The sequence below is a fragment of the Cornus florida genome, unplaced genomic scaffold (assembly GCF_030987335.1).
Source record: "Cornus florida cultivar Cherokee Brave unplaced genomic scaffold, ASM3098733v1 CherokeeBrave_3.0.0_Hap2_Chr08, whole genome shotgun sequence".
Classification (NCBI taxonomy): domain Eukaryota; kingdom Viridiplantae; phylum Streptophyta; class Magnoliopsida; order Cornales; family Cornaceae; genus Cornus; species Cornus florida.
Window position 1 is genome coordinate 19,457,025 of NW_026775578.1, and position 26,291 is coordinate 19,483,315.

The 26,291-nt window shown below is 35.1% G+C and overlaps 1 protein-coding gene across 2 annotated transcripts in view; it reads left to right on the forward strand.

Moving 5' to 3' along the window:
- The first annotated feature begins 808 nt into the window (after positions 1–808).
- The window catches only part of LOC132270636 (vacuolar protein sorting-associated protein 52 A), a 31,072-nt gene continuing 5,589 nt past the window's right edge, over positions 809–26,291 (forward strand). The window contains exons 1-16 of one of the 2 annotated variants that reach the window (XM_059771813.1): positions 809–937; positions 1,039–1,129; positions 1,268–1,399; positions 1,532–1,626; positions 4,016–4,073; positions 8,831–8,926; positions 9,696–9,797; positions 10,970–11,053; positions 14,855–14,935; positions 17,466–17,609; positions 19,013–19,104; positions 21,849–21,930; positions 24,491–24,673; positions 25,259–25,374; positions 25,506–25,564; positions 25,984–26,084. In XM_059771813.1, the coding sequence (XP_059627796.1) occupies positions 1,373–1,399; positions 1,532–1,626; positions 4,016–4,073; positions 8,831–8,926; positions 9,696–9,797; positions 10,970–11,053; positions 14,855–14,935; positions 17,466–17,609; positions 19,013–19,104; positions 21,849–21,930; positions 24,491–24,673; positions 25,259–25,374; positions 25,506–25,564; positions 25,984–26,084 (1,320 nt within the window). In that variant the 5' untranslated portion in view covers positions 809–937; positions 1,039–1,129; positions 1,268–1,372. Of the gene's footprint in view, positions 938–1,038; positions 1,130–1,267; positions 1,400–1,531; positions 1,627–4,015; positions 4,074–8,830; positions 8,927–8,954; positions 9,005–9,695; positions 9,798–10,969; positions 11,054–14,854; positions 14,936–17,465; positions 17,610–19,012; positions 19,105–21,848; positions 21,931–24,490; positions 24,674–25,258; positions 25,375–25,505; positions 25,565–25,983; positions 26,085–26,291 lie in introns of those variants that run through there. The other variant, XM_059771814.1, reaches the window with a different exon arrangement.

Here is a 26,291-nt window from a genome sequence, read left to right on the forward strand (position 1 = left end):
TCACTTTATAGAAAAATATTAATTAGATAGTTTAACAACACAACAATATTAATTTTACCTACCACTAAACAATATCTCCTCCATCCCATATCCACCTCTTAGAAAGGATAGCGAGATTTCATGTTTCTTACATACCCCACCAAAAAAAAAAAAAAAAATTTAATAAAAATGCTGAGCTTTGAAAACAATTTAATTTTTTTTCAAAATTTTAATAAAAATTATTCTGTTCAGTTTTCATGTACCCATCAAAATAAAAATTGGTGATAAAACTTTAAACATAACTTACCCCTAGAATTAAAACTTAATTCATTATTTTCATTAGTAAATTAATAATAAAAAGTTTATTTGGTACCATTTTGATAGTAAATTTAATAAAATATCTTATTTCATTAGTGATCCTATCTCTTTTAATCACTCTATTCATTCATTTTTAACATTTTTATTTGTGGTAGATGAAAAATGTTAAAGTGAATAATAAATTAAAAAAATTGATACTAAATTAACTTAACATCCTCATTAATAAACAAAAATATATCATCTTATAGTATAATTTTGCAAAAAAAAAAAAAAAAATTATTATTATTATTTTTTTTGGAAATGTAAAAAAAAATAGTGCTTGAATTTCTTGCCGCAATAGAAAAGAAAAAAATAAAAACTTACACTGACAAATCTCCCGTTAGGAATTTACCCAAAAAAAAAAAAAAGTGAAAAAAAAAAAAAAACCGTTGGAAGACGTGCAATCACAGTGACAGCGATGAATGGATGGTCTTAATGGGTAAGATATAGTCCGGGTGAGGATTAGGGTTAGGGTTTGGGTTTGGGTTATCACCGGGTTGGCGTCTTTCTGTGCCATATAGATCTTTCTTGTCGTAAAGAGCGCAGATCACGATCTCTTCTGGTCTTCTTCCTTCTCATAGATCCGACTCATCTCTCTCCGGTAAGTACTTTCTCTCTCTATATACATTACACACCGTCTCTTTTCCCCCACTTTCTCTGGTAACCAAAGATTAAAATCATTTCATGTTGAATTGCCCATAGAAAACCCAGCATTTTCTCTCTCAACCCCTAGAACCCAACTCCGATGTTGGCGACTGTTCCTTAGGTCTCGGAGCAGCCTCTCTCTTTCTCCGTAAGTGTTCTCTCTCATGTATACATATATAGCATCGATTCTTGCATAATTTAGAATCGAAAGTACTTTCACTGCTATTAAACAAAAGCGGTACCTTATAAAGAAATGTAACAGTTTTTTCCTTTAGCTTTCTTCAAGTGCGATTGGAGTATGGATCTTCTTCTTTTATTGAGTCACATATTCTAAATCCTAAAATATACAGCACAATTTTAGACTTGTTGATCACTGGATTGGTTGAACGAGATGGCTGAGGTCGCAACTAGCAAAGTGGTATGGATTCAACTTCTTTACTTCTTTACACACAACACCGTAGATGTTGAGACGGCTTTTGTTGTCTTAGTCTACTATATGTGCTCTCTCCCTATTCTATATAGATTCACACCGGTCTGTGTTTGTGTGCAGGGTCAATCTTATGATGAAACACTAGAGTCCCAGAAATCTATATTTGATATGGGAGCCTTCGTTGGGGATTTAACTGTTGAGGAGGATGCAACCAGGTATGGCTATTTTATTGACGCATTTATAAAATTCAAGGGTTGTTCTCCTTTCATCACCATAAGAACCAATTGAGGCTAGAACTAATTGGGCGCGCGTGTGTGAAGCAGCTATCGTGAGAGCTCTCGGGCGAGTTCAGGTCCTTAACTGTTGGATTGTGAGTGGCGATCCAATGGTTGATCGCGGGCTTATAGTGAGAATACTCATATATGTGTGTGTTTGTTAGTGTGTTTACTTATATTGTGGAAATCAATTACGCGAATAGTATGTCACATCCTAGTTAAGACTAAACGAAAACATGGATGTAACAAATCAAAGAATGTATATTGAATGAAGGCTGAGTAATCTGCACTGTGATATAGTGAGTACAACTTTGGCACATTGTATATTTTATGGTTTTTTTTTTTTTTAAAAATTTTTAATGGAAAGGGAAGTCGAATTCCGAAATATTTTAGGCACTAGATTGGCTCTTTTTTGTATTTACTACATGTTATTCTAGTGGGTTTACCATGAGATGAAGCAAGGTACATGCAGATATGGTTCTTCTTGTATCCCTTTAAGTAAATATATTCATTCAGAAAGTGCAGATTACCCACATCTTCCTACATTACCGATTTGTTGGAGAAAAAGGGTATTGCTTTGGTTGGTTGGCGCTCCCATTTTACCAGCGTGATTGCTGAATTATTTTTTTCTAGATCTTTTAGATCTCTATAGCCAATCAAGTGGCTTTGTTATTAAGAGGGATGATTTTTTGTAGGATCCTCTCTTTTGTCCTTTCTCAGGGCTTGTAGGAAGAGTGGATTAGCAGCTACATCCCATGCTTGTAGGAAGTATTTGCCATGTGTTTTAGATTAAGAAATTTAATTTTTAAATTGTTGATATGCTCAAGATGTGTCCGATGAGTGTTCAACATGGGCACAATGCCACAATGCTCAATTCTAAAAGTTCGTTTTTTTCGAAAACTGCCAATTCAAGTACCAGTGCTTAGTTTTTGTGTAAGCAGTTACCCACCTCTCCGACACTGCATTTTTGAGTTGCTGGTATACCCACCTCACAGGTTTTAATTTCATATGCTTTGCCCTTGTTCAACGTTTGTCTTATTGATAAATTATAAAAAAATATTATTGTGATATCCGATTAACTTGATAATTTTTTTAGAGAAATGTGAATAAATGGATAGGGCGCTTTCTCTTATCTGATTTATTTGATATCTGGCATGCATGACAATGATGATTATTAAAGCATCTAGAACATTAGTGGGCTTGGTGAAATATGACTTCTATGATGTAAGTTGATACTTACTCTTGGTTTTATTATAAAAGTGATTTTCAAATTTAAAAAAAAAGTAATACTTCTATGCGCACAAATGTCATTTTGTAACAACTCTTATTATATTAATTTATCAGATTGTATTAACAAAATTAGGGGCCTTTGCTTGGTGCACTAGTAATTTTTTGGGCTGTCAAGCAAGAAAATGCTTGTTTGAATCGAGTAGCCACTTTGTGGGACTTTCAATTAATGGGGACCACACTGGATAGTGACCCTTTTACTGAATCAACAGAGTTATTCATTCTCATTAGTTGACTATATCAGTCTGTGCTGTAAATCATCCTTTGTTGTGTTGGATTATCTTAAAATAAGGTGTATGAATCTAAACAATCTTTGGTAAGCACCATAATTCCCATGTCTTTTAAATGTGAGACGTAATAAATTTACGGGGCTCTTTGAACAGTTGATGTACCCTTAATCATGCAGTTGAACATTTTGGGAAATCAAGGAACATGTTTTGCGTGTATCTTGTATGTAGGTTTCAATGTATAAGGTACAGATTATGGTATGTCCTTTGAAAGATAGATTTTGTAACCATTTCCAAATTACGGAGTTCTCATAGCCACTTTGTACAGTATTTTTTGACTGTATTCACCTCATTCTAGAACGTTAGTTATGAAATTTGTTTCAAATAAAATGATTTCCCAAGAATATTACATAGCTTATTAAAAATCATTGAATCAAGTAATATTCTGTATGGAAGGAATTGAAGTTCTGCAATGTTGAAAGTATTGAAATTTATTAAATACCATTATTATCAGAAACTCTAAGGTTCCAGGGTTTGAAATTAGCAAATGATTAAACACATGCTGTTATATTTACTTGCTTTTATTTATTGATTGGTATAAAACATGTTCCTGTGCTTGAGTTTGCTTCTCATTTCATGAATATATGTTACTTGAGCAGTATAGCACGTTTTCTGTGCATTCTGTTCTTGTCACAGATAGATTTCTACTAGCATACCTAAATACTGTTTTGAACAACATATTGTGTCAAATTTGTAATTTTCTAATACCACGATGGCAGCCTGAGATGATATTTGTTGGTTGACTTTTTTTGTAGTGATGACATATCATTCGAAGGACTACAACAAGAGTTGGAAGAATGTAAAAGTGATGATGTGAGATTATTATTATTTTTGTTTGGATCTTCATGTGTTTGATGTATGTTTGTGTCAATAATACTTCTTCAAGTTGCACTGATCGTTTACTGTATGTTCCTTTGTTTTCCCCATTTATACTGCTCAGAATTTTTGTTGCTTATAGAAAATAAAAGTTATTTTTGCTAAACTGAAGCTCATGTATTTCAGTTGTAACAAGTTGCAGGACATCTATTCTTACATTTAAATCCCTTTGACAGTCAATGCTAGTGAAAATCTATATTATCTGGACTCATTTTCTTTACCCAAGGTATCTAAAACAACTGTACAAAATGGATGGGTGTGGGTCACACCTGTGACATGTCTGTTGTGCCCCCTGTCGGAAATGGGAGGAGGATAAGAAGAGAGGAAGTAATAAGAAAATATCAACATTTTTGTGAGATTCTTCATTTTTTTGAGATTTTTGTGGCAAACATTGTTAACCTTTTCCGTCTATTGCTTTAGTTTGGCTGTGGGAATCTATTTGTTTGGAAGTGTTGAAGATTTTTTTCCCTGTTGTGTTCATAAGCCTCCTAGATTTCTATAGTTCCAGAGGTCGAGATTTTGTTTTTAAACTCTATTTTGTGATATCCTAAATTTATCTGGATATTTAAGATTTCCATTTGTAGTTCCTCATGAACTGTAGAATTTTAGCACATCCTCCTCTCCTCTGTAATTATATTTTTGAACGAAATCACGAGTACCTAGTTCAGGACACTCAGAAACTATAGCAGAGTCCCTGTAACCTAATTTTAAATAATCAGAAGAATTTGATTCTTAGAAATGAACCCACATTCCACATGCATAATTGAGTCCATAAACATCAATGTGAAGCTTATTAAGTTTGCCATGATGGAAGTTATATCAGTCCTGGGATGGTATGATGGACAGCCTCTAGTTTGCTAGGTTTCTAGTTGGTGAAGCGGTAAAAAGTTCTCCTATAAATGGGAGTACATGTATTCGATTGTCAAGTTAGTCACTTTTTGCAAATAATGTCAAAAATAAAAAGAAAATGATTAGGTCAGCATCCCTTTGAATATTCTTGATTAATCAAAATTGCTCGCAATGAGTAATGACCTTTTGTAACCTTTACAATTTTTAATATGAGAATCCTTACATAGGGAAATCCAAGCTTCCTTGACTGAATTTAATTCAGCCCCAGTTCCAAAGTAAAGCTTACTTCCTTTTTACTCTCTGCTAGTTTCTTAGAGCCTCGGTAAATCTGCCTTTGACAACTGGTTGAATTGCCATTAAAGTACAATGAAATATAACATATACATCCATTATGACCAGCATGTAGTAATATATGTATATGCATGCCATAAATTTCATCCCCAAAAGCAATATATCAATATTTAGATACCTAATTAATCATATATACATAAACCTATATATATGTATACACGGACCCATGATACCAACACGCGCGCTCGCACACACACAACATACTTGTACATCTCGCAGTAATTCCAATCTGAACATATTAGAGTTTATACATAGATCAATGCACATATTCATACATGTTATACATAAACAAGAATTTCAACGAGTATAATTGATACCTTTATAAATATTGTTTACCTTTACCCGATGTTTCTATATCCATAAATTCACGTCGTATTCCTATATATGTTTAGTCTATATATGTTCTCAAACATGGTTTTTCCATAGTTCTATATATGCATACTTGTAATTTAAGGGCACAATAACCATGATAATCACAGCTAGTAAATTTTTTCAACGTACAAATATATATAGAAATAAGGTAAGATTTTATTTGCCTCTTTTTCAACTTCAGAGTTGCATAATTAGTCTTCTCACATTCTCCGTCCTTCAGCCGTCTCTTTCTCTTCCATATTATACTAAGTGTTGGAACTTAGTTTACTCTAGGAAGGTCATATATATTAGGTTATGGGTAGAGTCCTAGTTGAGTAATGATTTCAATTTGATAAGACATCTTATCAACATCAGCATCATCCTTGCCTTAAACACACACGAGTGGGGGTCATTCTCATGAATTCTCTGTCTCCACTCTTTTCTATTAAGTGCCATATCGATTACTATATTTAACTTTTTGAGGTCATTTTTAATAATCTCATCCCATGTTATTTTTGGTCAACCCCTCCTCTTACCTTCTACGATAACTAGCCTTCCTCGTTTGACTGGCGCGTCACTTGATATCCAATGTGTTTGTCCAAATCATATAAGTCTACTCTCCCTAGTCTTACATGATTAATTAATTTAGATATCAAAATTTAAAATTTTAAGATCATCTTATTACTTGCGTGAAAGGAATTGGTGAGATGGCTTTTAAGAATATCATTGGTGGAAGATATGATTATATATAGGTTGGCATCTGCATTAGACTTGCCTGGTCAATCCTAATGAATTTGGGAGGCATTGAGGATGATTGTTATTCTCCCTTTCTGTAGATCACAACTTCAAACTTTCCAGCACTAATCAAAATTTCCAGCACTTGTCGTTGACCCATTGCCAATTTTCCATTATGGTTGGATGGAAGCCCTGCCCAGATAATGAGCTGCTGCGTCTTATATTTGAAAAGAGCCACCAGTACTCATTTTTTCTTGAAAATTAGGGAGGTCGCTGATTCTTATATGCTATAGATGCATGGGTTATGTTCTTAGGTTTGGTTGTAAAGATAAAGGTTACATGTAGGATAATAAAAAACCTAAGACATTGTGTAGGGTGAAAACTGAGGCAACCTTAGGATAGTGGGAGTGTGGCATTGATGGAGTCTGGAGAATCCCTAGATCACAGTGCTCCTTCCCCTTTGATGTTGGTACAAAAGTTCATCCAAGTTGAAAATGATATTGGGTCATTCCTTGTATAAAGGAGTACAGGTGTGTAGAGGACAGATGGCGATAACCAATGTACATGTCGGATTGACCTGGCTAAATGTAGTGTTAGCTAGTCTTCGGTGAAATGGAATGCAAGATATTTGTCTGAAAGGACGACATTTGGCTCTCTCTTTCTAAGGCTCTTTAACTACAATACCTTGGCTATTGGTTGGTTTTATGTCAAACCACAAACCCTTAAAATCTTGGTGAGGACTGCTGCACAATCCTGAAATCACACCATGGTTGTGCATTGAGCTCGAGGAGCTCCTTGGCCATATGTTGACCCATATAGGTATAAAGATGTGTTAGGATGCATGCTTACTGGGGCAAATTTGTTAGGGTTGGCAATTCGTGTTGGCGTGTCGTGTTCGTGTCGACACGGACACGATTAGGGTTGACACGAACACGACACGATTATTAATCGTGTCTAAGACCCTTGACACGAACACGACACGATTATTATACGTGTAACACAATACTTCACGCATAACTTGTTTAATAAATGAGTCAAGACTTGACACGACACGAAAAGACGCATTTAAGTCATTTTTGATATGAATACGACATATTTATTCTACATGTTTTGCTAAATGGGTCATTTTTGACACGAACACGACACGTTTATTTGATACGTTTAGTTAATCGGGTTAATTGTGTTTACAGGGTCAAACACGAACACGACACGTTTAGTTAGCGGGTCAATCCGTGTCGACACGATTATGACACGAACACAATTAGCCCAAACCCAAACCCGCTTATCTCGTGTTGTGTTTGTGTCGTGTCAAATATTGCCACCCCTAAAATTTGTGGGTGCACCCACATGCCGGCTCAATAGATGGAGAACCAAGTCATCTAGAGGGGTGGTACATTGCAAGGTGATATATTGGTTGTCTTGACGATCCCGATTTTCTCGTTGATTGCACGAGCCTCTCGATGCCCAGTTGAGGAGATCTGGGAGAGATTTGAAGTGGGCTTCACATTCATTACTACGAGAGTCAGATAGTTCATCGACAAACCTACGAGTTCTCCCGGGGATATGTGCCTGGAAGAGGTGGCGCCAAAGCTGGATGTGGAAAGGTGGAGTGTGCCATGACAATGACTTTCTGGGGAATACATGGCAAGGTCACAAATTACATGGGAATACTAGTTCCTTTTGAATCTTCATAGATATTTTATCTCCTTCGGGAAGTCAATCATGTGAATTCCCTCCAAAATCTTATTACTTTGTTTATTTTTTTTCTACCATGCTTTTATTTCTTGATATCAAGTCATAGTCCTCCGTATCGGCTGATTCTCAGTGACTCGGCAAGTCATAATGGAGTTGACCGAGTTCGACCCTGATACTCTTTGATATATCATTGGGAATCGGAATTGCGCAAGATCCGGGTGAGTCCCTAGGGAGTCGACTGAGTCAGCACATCTGATGGTGTTGCAAGGTTGAGAAAATTTCATGACTACAGAAACTGATTCCATTATATTTGGCCTGATTTGTTTCCGAGTTCATTACACCGCATCCGTGTCTGTGTCCCTGGTTGCATCTGCTTCTTCAAACCACATATCAAATTCAGTTGATATGATAAAGATTATAATTCTATAACAGGGTATTTTTGTGAGGGAGTAGGAGGGAAGTACTATATTTGGTTCCAATCTTTTTAAGCATGATGTTCTGAGTTCTACACATATTAATATGCTGCTCTCAAACATCTATAATTTTTAGAGAAAGTAATTGGCACGTTGCTTTTACTAGTCACAATATTTTCTAATATTGACACAGTTTTTGTTTGTTTATTATTTTGTTCTGATTTCATTTGCTATTAACCTTCCTGCTGGTCAACACCTTAAACGGACTTTGGTTGCCTCCTTTATCTGTTCGTGTAACAGGTAGTTGCAAACATACTGTCAAAGGGTACAAAATTACGGGAGTACACAAAAGGTGTTGAAAACAATTTGCGGCAAGTTGAATTGGATTCGATTCAGGTTGGTGATTAGATCCTGCAATATTTTCTTGCAGAGATTCAAGCTCCAAAGGGAGTTCTTGACCAGTTGGAAAAAAATGTTAGCTTTCCATACTTTCTACGATTTATATTCTGAATTCTTTTTACTTCTAAACATTCTCGTAGGCTCCATTTAAACTGAAGAAAACTTTCAACTGAATCCAAGGAATGTGTCTCCTCCCTCTTTCCTTATGGTAGATAATTCACACTACCATGTTATTTACAGTACAATACAGATGATAATTTATTGACAACAAATTCTATAATCCTGATTGAATGTGGATACCTATTTCCGTCGTAAAATTCGGTTTCCGAATATAAGTTTCTTATCTGCCTTTTCTATTCATCATCTACGGTAATATTTCAATTACATAATGTGCAAACATTTATGAATATAATGAACCCTTCTATCAACAATATCAAGGACTCACCTTCTCAGGATGATCTTTTCTGCTAAAAGATTGAAACCTTAATTTTTGGAAATGTTTATCATCTCAATTTTATTTTGGCTTTTTGGTATGTTTGTCATCCTTTCTCATATGAAGCATCTTGTTGTTCAATATACATAAAATTTATTATTTTGTATTTATGCGGAGTTCTTTTTTTGGATAAGTATTTTTGTGGAGATTTCATTTTGACAGTCTCTTGAACGCAAATGTATGGGGTAGAATCTCTTCAATATCTTTTCCTTGTTTTTACTTTTAAAAACTATATTTTTACACCTTAGTATCACTCTTTTGTTCTAACAACAGGATTACATAAAAGAAAGTGATAATCTAGTCTCGCTTCATGATCAAATTCGCGATTGTGACAGCATCCTGTCACAAATGGAAACCCTACTCAGTGGATTTCAGGTATCTTATATATCTTATAGTTCTACAGTAGCTGCTTTTCTTCTTGTTCGTACTACTGGTTGAACTGCATATATTCAAAGAAAAATTAACATGATTCCTCTTTATTGCCAATATGTTGTGGATAAGTTCTAGTGGTCCAAAATTTTTTTTCCTCTCAGCGAGGCTTTGATGCTTTTTATTAAATTAGAGCGGAACTTATTTTCTGATTCATCTCTATTGTTTTCTTTCCTCCTCACCTGGTCCCCTTAGGCACATCCGTGATTATTAAGTCTTTGGAATCATTTATCATTTATCAGTCTTATATAAACTGTGTACATTTCAATGTCTCCTGGCAAGTCTAAACAATATCTGTAATGTTGCTTTGCTAGAAAACCTTGATGTGAATTGTCCTTATTGCATTTGTAGTTCATGAATATGAATTCTTTTTGACAGATAAGTAAGGCTCTTATCCTGTACTTAACTGTTTAAAATTATTGAAAATTTATGAAAATTTATCTTGCAACAAATGTCACTAATTGCTTATTCACTCTTCGAGCTGCAAATTTGCAACATTTTAATACTTTGTTTCTGCCAGCAGAGCAAAGCCGCCCATTCTGTCACAGAATTCATCTTGATAACCTTTCCCTCATAAGATTTTAATTACCATCATGCAAAGTAACAAAATTCTCCAAAATTTTAAAATCTCTGAACTTGCCCTTGATTATCACACCTACAGAATCTGAATAATGTTCAACTGCTCCATTATTGCTAACTCTTTTTATACAAAGGAAATAAAATACCAAGAAGAAACAAGCTGTTGGAAATATCAAATGATTTGTTTATATGCTCAGTGTCCTGTATCATCAGGGACCAATTATACCTGCATGAGCTGGAATTTTAATATCTAGCGGATGGAGTAGCATTGTATTTTCATTTTGTGGTTTGAAGTCCTAAATCTAGATATATGTCATATGATATTGTGTTTCTTTGTTTAATCGGCTGGGCATACTTGATTAATTCTTACAGAATGAGAATGGCTTATTCTTCGGTTTTTCTGTAGCTGTCTCTCTCTCTCTCTCTCTCTCTCTCTCTCTCTCTCTATCTATCTATCTCCTCTTCTGCTCATGTTTAGTCTTTCATCTATAAGTCTCGTGTCATCAAAGTTATTAATATTCCAGAATCATTTTTGCTAGGCTGAGATTGGCTCCATAAGTTCGGACATAAAAATTCTTCAGGAGAAATCTATGGATATGGGCCTGAAGCTGAAAAATCGCAAGGTACCATTGTTAGTGATGCTCTTATATTGTTCTGGTTGTATTTTCCCCTTATATATATAATTTATTTTTGTAAAAAATAACGTTAAACAACAATATAATTTGTGCTTCGTGAAGGGCTGCTATCTTCAAGAATTGGCAACGGTTTGCCTTCTCATGTATCCTGGTGGTAGGGTCTTGTCCTTTTTTTTTGGTAGGGTCTTGTCCTACTGTTTATTGATTTGCCTTTCATAATAGAATTGTAATTTCCTATCATAAAAGAAGTAGCAGTAGTTTGTGGCTTCAGGTGATGAAGCGTGCTGAGTATTCAACAACTGGTTACTCTCGGATTGCATATGAGATATTATGTCATTGATTTAGGGTTTTGATGCTAATTAGTAGGAAATTTAGTGCAAGCATGAAATATTACAATTTGTTGATTCCATACAAGGAAATTCTAAATTTTAATTGATTTATTTATTTCGAGTCAAAACTGTCTGATTTTTCAGTCAATCCAAAGGGCGGAGTGCTTGTGTTTGTTGGGAAGTCTCTGGATAGTGTGTGCTTCTGCGCGTGTGTTAGATTATTGAGATATTCCCATCTTTTACAGGCTAGATAGGTTTCTGATCTCAAAGAATTGGGAGAATATATTACCAGATGTTCCTAAATCTTCGGCCTTGGTTAAAATGTTCTCTGATCATATTCGAGGGCTTAGAAAGGGGAAGGGGCCTTTTGGATGTGAGAATATGTGGCTCAAGGAAGAGGGGATTGGAGAGCGTGCCAGATGCTGGTGGGAGGAGTATAGGGTGATGGGATCCCTGAGTCATATTTTAGCTCGTAAGTTGAAGTGTTGTAACTTGTAAGGAATATTTGAAGATATGGAATAAGGAAAAAATTAGCAATATGTGTAAGGAACATTTGAAGATATGGACTAAGGATAGTACTCATGTAAATGATTAGTTGGATGCAGAAGTCCTGGGCACTCTTGTTGAAGGAGGAGGGTAAGAACATCAAATTCTTCCACTGTTTGGCTAATCTGGGTCAATGTGTTAACTTTATGGAGAGGATTGTGGTTGATGGGGTAGAGTTGAGTATAAAGGAGGATATTAAAAATGGCTTTGTTAAGTTCAATGAGCTGCTGTATTCATAGAATTATCGGTGGCAGTCAAGGCTTGATGTATTGACTTTTAACACATTTGAGGAGGGGGATAGGGAGTGGTTTAAGAGACCATTTACTGAATAGATGTTGGGAGCTTTGAAGAGCTGCAATAGGGATAAGAATCTTTGTCCTGATGGAATGATATTGGCTTCATTTCTGGAGTGAATTGGATGATATGGCTACTATTTAATCATTTTCATGAGCATAAGGAGTTTGAGAGGAGCCTAAACGCCTTGTTCTTGCATCGATCCTTAAGAAGTGAGGTGTTAAGGACTTGAAAGACTATTGGCAAATTAGCTTGATTGGTGGCTTGTATAAGCTTATATAAAAAATTTAGGCTCTAGAATTTAAAATGGTGAAAGGACGGTTATCTTGAAGTCTTAAAAGACTCTTATGTGGTCCTATAATTCTTGATGAAGCTAGTGGTGAATGAGTGATTGGATTTGAGATTGAAGAGTAGTGAGTTGCGGGTAGTTTTCAATCTCGAAATAAAATTGGTCTATATGTATTTCTATTGGGGCTTTCTTTTGCATATGGTAAAGAGGATAAATTTTGGACACAGGTGGTGACAGTGGATTTAGTTTTTGCATTTCTACAGTTAAGTTGTCCATTCTTACTAATGATGCTCCAGCAGTAGAGCTTAACAGTTCAAGGGAACTTAGTTTAGGGGATTCTCTTTTCCCTTTTTATGTCGGTGAGTTCATGATGAAATCTTCAATCGTATGCTGGGTAGGACAGTGAAGGAAGGTTTTTGCTAAGGAGTCTTAACTATCTAAGATAGGGGCAGCAAGGGGAAAAAATTTGGTAGCTTTGAATCTTGTATTTGCGGATGACACGATTTTCTTCAGCTGGTGGAGGAAGATCAACCGAAGAACCTAAAAATGTGGTGTTCTGTTCTTTCAGGCATTGTCTGAATTGAAAGTGAATTTGGATAGGGGGAGTTGATCCCTACAGGAAAGTGGACAATGTAGACAGTTTGCACCTATATTGGGTTTAGGCCATGAACTTCTCTGGCCACCTACCTGGGCCTACCATTGGAAGTGCCCCATGGTACCATGTGTATTTGGGACGAGGTGGTGGAGTGGGCTGATAAGAAGATGACCAAGAGGTTAATGGGGTGGAAGCGACAATACTTGTCAAAAGATGGAAGACTTGCCCTTTTAATAACAATTATTCTAGTATGCCCACAAATTATGTCCTTATTCTCCATTCCAGCCTTTGTTTTGAATGAAATTTTGGAAAATAGTCTCCATCTGTATTATTTTGAGAAAAAACATGTATTTAGCCATTAAAACTTTTTAGGACATTGTGTGAAGCTGGTCTAATATTTTTTAAAACAATTTTGATCAATTTTAGTCCAACTAAGCTTAGGGGTGTGATAGATTTTTAGTTGACCATCATTTTGAAACTCAATGCCATAACCATCCGATCTTCTTGATCCTGAACCAGTCTAAAGCCGCAACATTCATGATATCAAATCAGATGATAAATCAAGACCACTGACCGACCCAGTCAGAATTAAATTAATCAATAAAAAAATTAATCAATTAAGACCCGTGTTTTGTTGATGAAAATTACCAATCAACTACTCATTTTTTGCCCCTTTACCGCTACAAAATCAATAATGTATCTCCCTAATTGTTTCCTGTTATCATTTGATTCAAGTAAAAAAAAACATTTGTTTTCATTGTGCAAATATATATGATATCTGATTTTTATTTATTTTTATTTAAGTATAAATCTATTTAGGGCAGCTGAATCGGATTTATTTTGGGCCGATTCCTCTAAAACAAGAATCATTTATTGGGGAACACCTGTTGCAACCTTAAACCAATCTTTTGTAGTTCAATAGAGGACAGTTAATATATTAATATATATATGCTTGGAGCCCATTCCTTGAAAACTTGTTGGCTCTTTCATGTGTTATTACTGAATATTATTGTTTGCACTATTACAAAATTTTTATTATCGTCCAGTTTGATTTTGTACATAGCAAATATATATATATATATATATATATATTGGTTCGTTTACAGTCAATAACGAAGTGAAGTGGATCTTATCTTTAACAATCTTATAAAGCTGCAAAGCTATTTCTTGTGTGCCTTATTTATGCAGAATATAATCAGATTTTGGGTATGTGAAAACGGAGGAGTTTTTTGTTTTTTTTCCCAGTCATATTTTCTCTTTCGATTGTAAATTGACTCATCATAAAAAATATATATAATTTTCCTTTCTAAATTTTTTATAAGAATCAGTTTTTTACTGCTTATTCCTTTTTTGCTCGTGGGGAAAGATTGTTGGGAGACATTGCTAAATGATTGGAGTTACTGAAATTCAGTTGCTAGGAACTGGTCAAACAACTACTGCACTAAAGCAATTTTTTTTTCTTTACCTTGGGGTGATTAATGGGATGTAAATCTAAATTGTTATTATTTACTTGTCCTCTAATATGGGGTTTAAGTTCATTTGCTTACTCTTAGAAGAAATGGGACATACAATACACATTTCAAACGATGAACATAATGCTTCAACCAAGCAATAAATTGTCATATCTGCTAATCAATAACCTTCTTTTCACTGCTTTATTGTTTAATTTCCTTTTTTCCTTATTTAATAGCTTTTTATGCCATAATTTGTAAGAGTTGGTTTATGTTCTTTTACAGGTAGCAGAATCAAAATTGGCAAAGTTTGTTGAAGATATTATTGTCCCTCCAAGGATGATTGACATAATTGTTGATGGAGAGGTATTGTTGTTTTTTTGGTATTCATTTAATTTTTTCTTTAAAGCACGAACTTCAACCTGCTCACGTCTACTCTCTTTTGCACTTCTTGGCATCCATCTCCTCTGTTTTCTTTGTTTTGAAAATGACATACTTGTTTGACTAACAACTTAAACATGGTTAGTAGTTAATTTACTTTCGTTCCTAATGCATTTGAACTGAGGGATGGAAACCCCAAGATCCCTATTTTTGTGCTTTGTTCATTTTCTTGTGAACTTAACTCATTGAAAAGCTTTACAGATTTTTTAAAGAGGTTCCAAGATTTTGCAAATCCTTTTTACCTCAAAATAGACATCCATTATCATAATGTTCACTTCAATCCGTAATCTTAAACTCCAAGTTTCAAATGCCCCTCTAGGATACATGTTTACGAGCAGTGATTAAGAATTCTTAGAAAAAGGGTTATTATTGTCAACTGTGGGCCTCCTTGACTAAGGGTGCGGGGAGGGACGGACTGGTTACAGACAAAACTTTTGGTATAATGGATGCAAAGTAGCCATTCTCACAATTCAAACCCATGTTCTCACGCTTGACAGCCTAAGCATTTTGCTGGTGCACTAGGCAATGGCCTTTTTTGAATAATAGGACTTAAGAATGTAAAGCACAGTAATTCAGCCTTTTACCTATTTGTACCAAGCAATGGCTTTTTTAGACTAATTTTTACTGCCTGAGTATTATTGTGCTTAATTCATAATGTTCTATATCTATTCAGACTAAGAGGACATAAAATATAAGCCACGGATGCCCTCTCCAACAAATTATTCATGTTCAGTCGCGGAATAAAATAACAGTGTCTTTAGTGGTTGCTCATTTTGGAAGCTGGGCCGGTTGAGAACTGGAGGCATTTTTAGAGACTCAATAGGGAGCATGATTCTTGAGGTCTTCAGGTCGTTCAGCATTTATTCGCCATAATATGGACTATGGAGATTCTAACTCTCTTGCAAGGTCTTAGGATGGCTTTTCATGTGGGGTTTCATCATTGTTTGTGGATGGATATTATGTTGTGGTTAGATGGATTAGAGGGCGGGCCCATGGAATGTTGGCACTATAACTATTTGATGAGAGAGATCATTGATCTATTCACGAATTTAGAAAGGTGATGATCAGTGTTATTAAAGGCCCAAGGCGCTAGAGGTCCTTTGGAGCCAAGGCGTGAGGCGCACGGCGAGGCGCGCGCCTGAGTGAAGTGAGGCGCATAATTGAAAATTTAAGCTACCATAATAGCATTCATATCTCATAAGTCATATCAATATTCTAAAAATTAATATCAAATATAAAAAAGTAAATCCATCAACTATACAAGCATCCAACCATAAAACAGAGCACAAATATGTTTTCTTGAAAGGCAAAGCAAAATGTGTTTTTGATTGGCAAAACAAAGCACAAAAAGAAATAAATATGTAAACCAAAAAAAAAAAAAAAGACACTGAGAGAAGAGAACTAGACGTAGAGAGAGATGTAAACAAAGATAAGAAGAGGGGAGATCTAGAGGAGAAGAGAGAAAGAAGAAGAAGAAGAAAGAAATAATTGACGTGGTTTCGTCGTTCATCTCTGCAACTAGGGTTTCGTCTTCGTCTCACAATCTCATTTTATCGTTGTTCGGTTAACACTTTGACTCTTGGGCTTTCTTATTTTTTTATTCTTTTGTACAAAATTCCTTCTATCGTATGCTTGGGCTTTCTTTTTGTTTATTAAGTTGCCAAAAGTATCCTTTTTGGCTTAAGAAATAGAACAATTGTATTTTTTTAAACAAATATCAGTGAGGCGCGCCTCACAAACAGGACGAGGCACGCGCCTAGTAAATATCAGTGAGCCTGGGATGACAACAGGCGCTAAACTTGAGCCTCGAGCCTAGGTGCGAGCCTGGGCGCGCCTTTAACAACACTGAGGTGATCATATATATTCCAATTTTTGCAAATAGCTAAGATGATGATACATTGGATAAGTACGGATTTCCTGGATGGCGTCAAGTGGGGTTCATTCTTGATCCCTTATTGATGTTTTGTGGGTTGGAGTGGATGTTGGCATCTGTTTGTGTTTCTTCAGGTGCCTTGTGTTGGGCTTTTGTTTCTCAAGCTAGAAGGTTTGTTAACCTTCCCATGTACTCTTTTTCCAGTCTTTAATTAATTCTGTTTCGCCTTCCTCATCAATGATGATGACGATGATTGATGAATATTAAAGTTTTATTCGCAAAATTTGTTTCTCATTAATATTTAAACCATAGGGTGTCAAAGTAATTGTAATGTATTTCTTTGTTGAGTATATTTATGTAACAGTATAGTTCATTTAATTTAGGCAAAAAAAAAGTATATTTGCATTGTTTCCATTCATGGAACCTATGTTCTTGCACATATCACTTATTATATTGGATTTGATACACCTTGCATAAAAAAATCATTTTGAGAATCATTCAAGCATCACTTGTGTACTATTCTGTTCACTTCTGCTATTGTTTTGTTGTTGCTAACCTACTTATAGTAGAGTTTATCTTCAGGTTAATGATGAATATATGAGAACTCTTGAGATTCTGAGTAAGAAGCTGAAGTTTGTTGAAGTGGATCCTATGGTTAAAACTTCAAAAGCTCTAAAAGATGTTCAGCCTGAGCTAGAAAGACTTCGTCAGAAAGCTGTCTCAAAGGTAAGGTTTGTTTTATATTTTTCTCACTTTTTTTTTTTTGGGCTAATATATGGTCTCTCTTTCTGATCTGTTTTAGTGGACCTTAATACCCTTCTTAAAATTGTTTGCATGGTGTTCCTGTTGATTGTATTGCCACTTTATAATTTGGACTGAATGTGTCCTATCTATGAAGGATCCTCACCTTTCTTTTTGTGTTTACTCGCTCTGGTAAATTTTGTTGTAGAAAAAAAAAGAAAAAGTAAGTTGCAGGCAATGAAGCAGGGGATCTTATTAACAGTATGTATATGTCTCTCATCATGTTGGACATGCCTAGAATTGTGTCAGACATAGCAGATACATATCTGACTTTTTAAAAGAAAAATTTAGCATTGCCATGTCAAGCATTCAATAGACAACTTTTAATGTAGAAAAACATTGGTATTGTAAAAGAAGATACAATAAGGGAGTGTGCACCTACAATTTTTAATTGTTCTCAAATTATAGAGTAGTCTCTATAATTAAGCTTAAATTTATTATTCTAGGTACCTTTTTCATTATGGCCTATTCATAAAATTGTGTGCACCTTGTGTTGTGTGTGGGTCCTTCTTTATTTACTTTTTAATAAAGCTTCGTTACTTTTTGAGTGGTATAAAAAAGGAAGTACAGTGTGAAGTATGGAATGCTAGCCAAGTGTCCAACTCATCGACCTAGTGGCTCCATAACAACAATTTTCTCTATCGGGATTATGTAATACGATTCAGATATATATGAAGTATGTAACAAGTTGACATGTGTCATCAAAATGCTTCTCAGCCTGCTAGTTGTTAGGGCTTAAGCTAAGGCCACACTTGCAGTGTGGGCCACAGTAAAGTGCTTTATTTATCTCGTAATATTGCTAATAGTACACTGATGATCAACTTTATTTGAGGAATTTCTTCAATGTGGTCTGTATCTTACATTCTGATACCAACTATCATGTTTGAGATTCATTTCATGAGCAGACTCAGGGTCTGCTTGGTTTAGTTTTCTAAGAATAGTTTATTGTTTTCAATGGAAAAATAGGAAGCACTTCGAATTGATTGTCTGTCTTATAAAAACTGTTTGAAATCTTTTGTTGAATAAAAGTCCAATTTTAGGTAGTTCCCTGGGGTTCTTGAGTATCCTCCGAGAACTGAAACAAATAATCCTATGATTGTCTTGGTTATTATTTTAGAAACTGAATTTGCGATTGGTGATGTTCTCAATATTATATTAGTCTTGGATAATCTTCTATGATTAATCTTATAATGATAATCTGTTGTTAATTCCTTAAACTCCAGTTTTATTGGAGATGTTGTCGATTGACAAGTACGGAGTAATTCTTTATAATTCTGTCGTCTTCTTATTTTTTTTTATTTTTTTCTCTTTTTTTCTTCTTCCTTTAGGTGTTTGAGTTCATTGTTCAGAAGCTCTATGCACTTAGAAAACCCAAAACAAATATCCAGATCCTTCAACAGAGTGTTCTTCTAAAATACAAGTGAGTTGGTGTCTATTTGATTTTTTTTTATGGTACTTATATTATTATGTGGTCTGGTATTTAATTTTCTACAACTAAATCTATTTCTTTTTGTTATAATTGGCCTCATTATGATAGCTAGTTTTTTTGGTTGATTGAATTGCTTCTGTTTAATTATTAGTTTACTTATGTTCCAAAACATCATTTATATCTGATCTCAGCATGTTGTTGTTTAGGATATGAAACATTTTTGTTAAGAGTTGTTGAATTAATTATAAGTCAATAATTCAGTTGTTTACGTGAATTACGTTAACTACCTTTTTTTCTGTAGTTTTTGTTGTTTGCTTCTTTTAACCTGTTGAGGATTGAAGATAACCTAATTTATGTTTTTTTCAATTTATTGTTTCTAGTTCACAGTAGGTAATCAATTCTGAAATAATATTCAAATTCTTCTCATCTTGGGAAGATTATTATGTTCTTTCTTATTTCCTGTACAAAAAAATTTTATACTTTCATGAAAAAATGATAATTTTTATTTTTTATTTTTTATAGTTAATAGGCATGTGTATTACGATCTACTACTCAGGTGTCTCTGATACATTCTGCTGGTTCATTATTTTGTGCTAACCTAATGTCATTTAGCTTGTATGGTTTCTTTGAAATCGTGCTCTTGATAGGAGTTTCTTTGAAGTTTGATAGGAGTTCCTTAAAGGGGAGAAAATCTTTTAGAAATATGTTGTTTGACAAGTAAGATTGTATTATAAAGCGTTCAAACGAGGAACACAACCCACAAAAGCTATACAAGGGCCAAATGGGGCCCCTAAACACTTAATATAATCCAAGAAATCCACTATCTCCCTCATTGATTTGAACTTCCTCCCAATGACCCAACAAAAAAGAGAATAAATAGAGATTTTCAACGCCCCAATAGCAGTCTCCTCGCCATCAAAAGATCTCCCATTCCGTTCCTTCCTCAACAACCACCAAATACATGGGGGCGCCACCTCCAAATGTGATGGGCTTGGGTAACCCACTGAACAACCTCTCCAAGCACCCAACAAAAAAGAGAATAAATAGAGAATTTCAACGACCCAATAGGAGTCTCCTCGCCATCAAAAGATCTCCCATTCCGTTCCTTCCTCTACAACCACCAAATACAAAGGGGCGCCACCCTCCAAATGTCATAGGCTTGGGTAACCCACTGTACAACCTCTCCAAGCCTCTATCATGCCTCTAGAGGACCGAGGCATAACCCATTGGACCCCAAACAACCTCAAAATCATACCACAACTATCCCGGGCCATTGAACAATGCAGTGTCAGAACCCTTTCCAGGACAGCTGTCCAAACAAAAAAGGCCTCCTTAAGGGGGGCCTTAGTGTGCCAAACAGCCTTCCACGGGGAAGCAGGCCCCTCAGCATCCGACAAGCTCCTATAGAAAGAGCGAACATCAAACCTCCCCTGAGAGGAGGGCACCCACGCTAAATAGTCAGCCGTGCCAATATCCACCTCCTGGCGATAAAGCAGCTCCAAAAAACCAACGGCATCCTCCATCTTCCAATCCTAAAAATGTCTCGAAAAACGCATATCCCAATTCATCCTTCCGCTATCAAGTGGATAACAGTCAGCGATTAAAGCATGTCTATCCAGAGCAATCTAGAAGAGCGAGGGGAAAGTGCACGCCAACGAACGGTCACTGTACTACCAACATGTGAAGATTTTAAGGATGGGGCTGTGTCCACTTAAATGGTCTCCTTTATTTTATTATTGACGTTGTTATGAATATTGTTTTTTTTGTTTTTATTTTATATTGTATTTTGAATTGAAGTGTAGAACTGAGTCAATGGTAATAGGATAGGTTAGGGACAAGGTGGCCCCAATGTGATACTACCAAGTACAGATTGATCTTGTGTCCAACAGGCTTGGATTTTTTATTCCCATCCCAAGCCGGCCCTGCACCTTGTCATACACATTCCCAGTTCTAATAATTTTGAGTGCTCACAGTCACATTTAGTTATATATATATATATATATATATAGAAATTTATTACACACTTGAATAAAAATCTTAGCTTATGCAATTTGTTAAACCCAAACCTGCCTCGGATAAAGGGCCAAGTGATTTATTTTGATAGGAAGTGAGCTTCCTTCTCAGTTCTCACAATGAAGATGATGATGTTAGTGATTGACAATAAAAACCTAATTGTGGGTCCAAAGTTTGAGGCAGCAACCTAGCACCATTAATCTCTCTCTCTCTCTCTCCCTCACACACACACACACACACACACACAAAATGACCTGGTCTTCAGGTTCGGCATCAGGTTCATGAAGTCCAAAGACTAGCTTGTTTATTTTATAATTATCTTGTTCATAGTAAAGCAGATACAAGATTGAAGTTTTTGACATATTCAATTTTCATTTAAATAAATAATAATAATTATTTTTTTGCTAGTTTTTTTTTCCCACAACAAATCCTAGGTGGCTGGGTGTTAATTAATGGCCCTATATCCACTACTATCATGGATTTCTATGAATGGAGCTACTAATTCGTGTTAGATATATTGATGGGATATCAGCAAAATTAATAAAATTTTGTTAAACAAAAAATCTTTCTAATTTTGTCACTGAAGAAGGTATAATTTTATGCTCTAAAAAATATACCTCAAAATTTTTCATTGTTCACTCTTCCTTAAAATAATATAGTTTACCCTCGTTATATTTGGACCAATCACGTTTCAAGTGCATAGATATTTTTTGAACATGCAGGTACATTATATCCTTTCTGAAGGAACATGGAAAGGAGATATATACTGAGGTTCGTGCAGCATACATTGACACAATGAACAAGGTAATGCTTTAGAATTTCTCAAAGATATGAACTAAGATTTCAACATACTTAAATATTCAACTATGATATTTATATCTGTGCTGCTTCTTCCTGTTAAATTAAATAACGAGTGATATAATCTGTAATGGTTGCATCTTTGGGCCTTATGGCTTTTTAGTCTCTCTTCTCATGGATGAATCTGCTTTGCTTATACTATTTAGATCCTTGTCGAAGTTTACATATCTGCAGAACCTTATTTTTTATTTTCCTTCCCCCTCCTCTTCCTCTCTCTGAATAAGCAACCAGATCCTTTTGTCCAACAATTAGCAAACTGCAGAAGCTGGAATAAGCTCTTAACTTTTTTCCTTGTGAAAAGGTAAAGACCGAGGTATACTTGTTTAACTTTTTTCCTTGTGAAAAGGTAAAGACCCAGGTATACTTGTTTAAAGTGGGCTGAAAGCTTTGTTCTTGCCTTAATATCAAGCTGATGGTGTGCAAAAAAGTGAAATACTATATCTTGATTGCTTTTGAACCGTGCACTGATCAGCAAATGATCTGCTGTTTTCCTGGATTTTCACTATAAAAGTAGTCTCAAGACTTTTTTGAAAGGTTGTTCTCTTTGTTAAGGTTCTCAAGCATATACGCAAAATTATATTTTTGCCTTTGATGATAGTGGTGTCTACCCATGTAGGTTTGCTATCTTTTGCATTTGTGTCAAAAATTCCTGAAAAACCATTGCATTTTTATTATAAATTTGATGTTGTAGTTTGATAACACGATAGATGTACAACTAGGAAGACAACCAAGAAAATAAACTGTTGTCCTCCCAGTTTAATAACCTGAGACAACACAACCAACAAGTACAATCAAAAGTGTCCGGTCAATTTCAACCAACAATTAAAAAGTTCTAGAATAGATTAAAATTCATGCATGCATTTGGCACAAAAAGAGGGATCTTTTTAGAAAAAAGTTGATGTAATGGCTTCCATGAACCTCCTGAAACATAGATATCATCACTGGGACTGAAGATTTAAGGAATACTCCACCAAAGCACCTGTGAATATCACAAAGAATTGTGCTAAAGCAGTAGTGTGAGTTCTTTGCATGGATAGGGTGGCAAATTTCTATGTTCGAATTCCTCCTCTCGCACCAAGAGGTGGCCCCAACCCATCCCTACATGAATGCGACTCTTTACTCTTGTGGAAAAGAAATGACATTTATTTATTTATTATTTCTGTTTTCTTTTATTTGTTTATTTATTATTTTCCGTATACTCCTTTATCGAAGTTGAAGAATTGGGGGAGCTAAGAAGTAAGATGCTGGCCTCCCAACACAAGGAGGAAGTTCTTTTTGTTAATGTTGGATAGCCTAGAATAAACTTTCTGTATTTCGAATAGCTTCTGCCTAAACTATCCATATTTATTGGAATGAATGCTGAATTCACTTCTCATAATTCATCATGAAACCTGCATCTAACTTTCTAAATTTCTGAAATGGACTTCACTTAGAACTTTCTATATATCCTTGAGTAACCTTCTTCCAACTTTCCATATTTCAGAAATGACATCTTTTTTTATTCTTTCGTAAATATTTGAGAATTTTATAAGACGCAGGAATTTTTATGATTATTACAGGCCCACTAAATGGAAGAATACCTAATGTAATAAAGTATTGTTAACAACCATCTACTCCAAAAGCTTAAGCTGTTAGAGAGGGTGTAACTTAAATATATAAATCCTTCAACATGCCCCCTCACGTGTGGCCTTCTTTTGGTCCAACACGTGTTTTTCAATTTTTTGATTAGGGTGACGGTGAGGTTTGAGCTTGAGACCTTTGGCCTGATACCATGTTAAGATTGAGGATGTACTTGTAGGAAACATAGGAAGAGAAGTTATGTAAAAGGTAGAGAGCATGTGTTAGTGTTTTCCATACCTCTCACCCTATTTATATATTAGGAAGGCTGAAAAAAGGAATTTAAGGATTGTATTTACATCAAACCTTTTCTTCTAGATTTTGAACATTTATAAGCAGAGTAATTTGAGGTGAAGGTAGACCTTGTGACAGTATATAATTGTTTTCATAATCTAAACTTTATTATATATTAAAATTATATAAGTTTAAAAAATTGTCTTTTCTTATCCCCCTAACCCCCCAAATCCAAAACCTTAAAAAAGGCATGAGAACCCCTCCCCACCCCAAAACATAGAAGAAAAAAAATAACCTAAGGGAAATTTTATGGATCTGGCATTGACAACATATACTGCAATTGTGTGTATCTTGACCTAGTGAACTGATTGCCAGCTTGGTTGGCTGAGAGTGCGGAAGTATTTGGCTTTTAAGTGTTGAAAACTTTTGATGCTTTATGCATAAGCATTACAGGTAATCTTTTCGCCTTGCGTTATGCATATGACTCTATGAGTGACCTAGGTGTTTATTTGCATTAGTTTTCTGAAAAATGCTTGTACAATTAAGAGCTAATATGGTTTAACATTTCATTTGGTTGGATCTTTGTCATAAAAAACTATATGGCAAGGAGTTTAGTCTTTTATAAGTATTAAAATTCTACTTTTTTAACATGCAGGTTCTAAGTGCACATTTCCGTGCTTATATTCAAGCGTTGGAGAAATTGCAATTGGATATAGCAACATCTAATGATTTGATTGGTGTTGAGACCAGAAGCACTAGTCTTTTCTCAAGAGGAAGAGAACCTTTGAAGAACCGGTCTGCTGTTTTTGCTCTGGGAGAGAGAAATAAAATTCTAAAGGTATTATGTTTACTATGTAATGTATCGGACATTAACCTGTCCTGATTTTCCTTTTGTTTTCTCTCCGGACATTCTATTCATACAGTTTACAACATGTCAAGTCCTTTTATCTTGTAGGATTGCTATATACTTATAAAATCTGGTATGTACACACACAGACACACACACACACACACGCACACACACACACACACACATATGAATATGTAAATGCGTGCATGTGTAAAACTAACGACATATACCTCACAATATCTTACATGAATTTGATAAGAGGTGTATTGCTATTGGTTGTCATGTGATTCTTGTACTCTTATAACACTTTGGAGTTATGTTTTTAATCCTTATAGATTAGTCTTTGTAGAGTTACCATTTACCATCTTTGAATTGTGCTTTGATATGGTATTATGAAAGAACTGCTGAGCACATTGTTTATGCATAACAGAAAATAAAGAGTTTCTCCCATATTATGCTTTGTGCAACTACATTTGTACCCGGAAAACTTTTATTTTTTTATTTTTTATTATCTCATGATCTTATATTCTTTCTTAGTAAATTGTTTCATGATTTGAATTTTTCTTGTTTCAGGAAATTGAGGAGCCTGCATTGATTCCACATATAGCAGAAGCTAGCTCCCGCAAATATCCTTATGAAGTCCTATTCAGGAGCTTGCACAAACTGCTTATGGATACTGCTGCTTCCGAGTACCCTATTCTTTTCTCTCTCCCTCAATATTGTATTTAAATGCCTATGAATTTTGAATCCACACTACAAGAATGCTCTCTAATATTCTAAAAAACTGCATAATGACATTCTGTTTTCTCATCATATATAGGTATCTTTTCTGCGACAATTTCTTTGGGGAAGAATCTATATTTTATGAAATATTTGCAGGTATTCATGATGCGTATGTCTGGTAGTTAAGTATAAAATAATCCTTAAGAATGCAATAGTTTAAAATCAAAATTGAAATAACTGTTTCTGTCAAATTTAATATGGCTGGCTTCCGCGAAACAATTCTTAATTGCTTACTGGATCCAGATTGTCACCAGAATTATCTTAAATGCATTCGTTTAAGCAAGCAACCATTGTCAAATACTGAGGTTTTTAACCATCTTTATAGTTTTTGAGGTTTCAAGTCCATTGTTAATGACAATAGTATTGTCTCATGCCTTAGTTGAAACCTGGAAAAATAAATACTACTGGTTCGAGCAAGCATCACATTGGATATTATTTTCATATTCATTGTTCTTAAGAGATATTTGTATCCATGATGATGAGTTAATGTATGCTTTGCACTTTGGTATTATCAGGTCCATTTGTGGTAATCGATGAACATTTCAATTCAATTCTTCCAAATTGTTATGATGCAATAGGAGTAATGCTTATGATCCGCATCATACACCAGCACCAGGTAATATTCCCTGCTTCCTTTGTTGTGGTGTTGTTTTGTTTGAGCTTGCTGAATATGTATATTTTAATCCTTATTGGACCTTGTGTCAAGAGTCCTTGATGTATATGTGCGTGCGTGTGTTTATTTCTGTGCGCGTGCGGTATATATGCATGCGTGTGTTTATTTCTGTGTGCGTACCTGCGCACTCACACACGTGTACTGCTATAT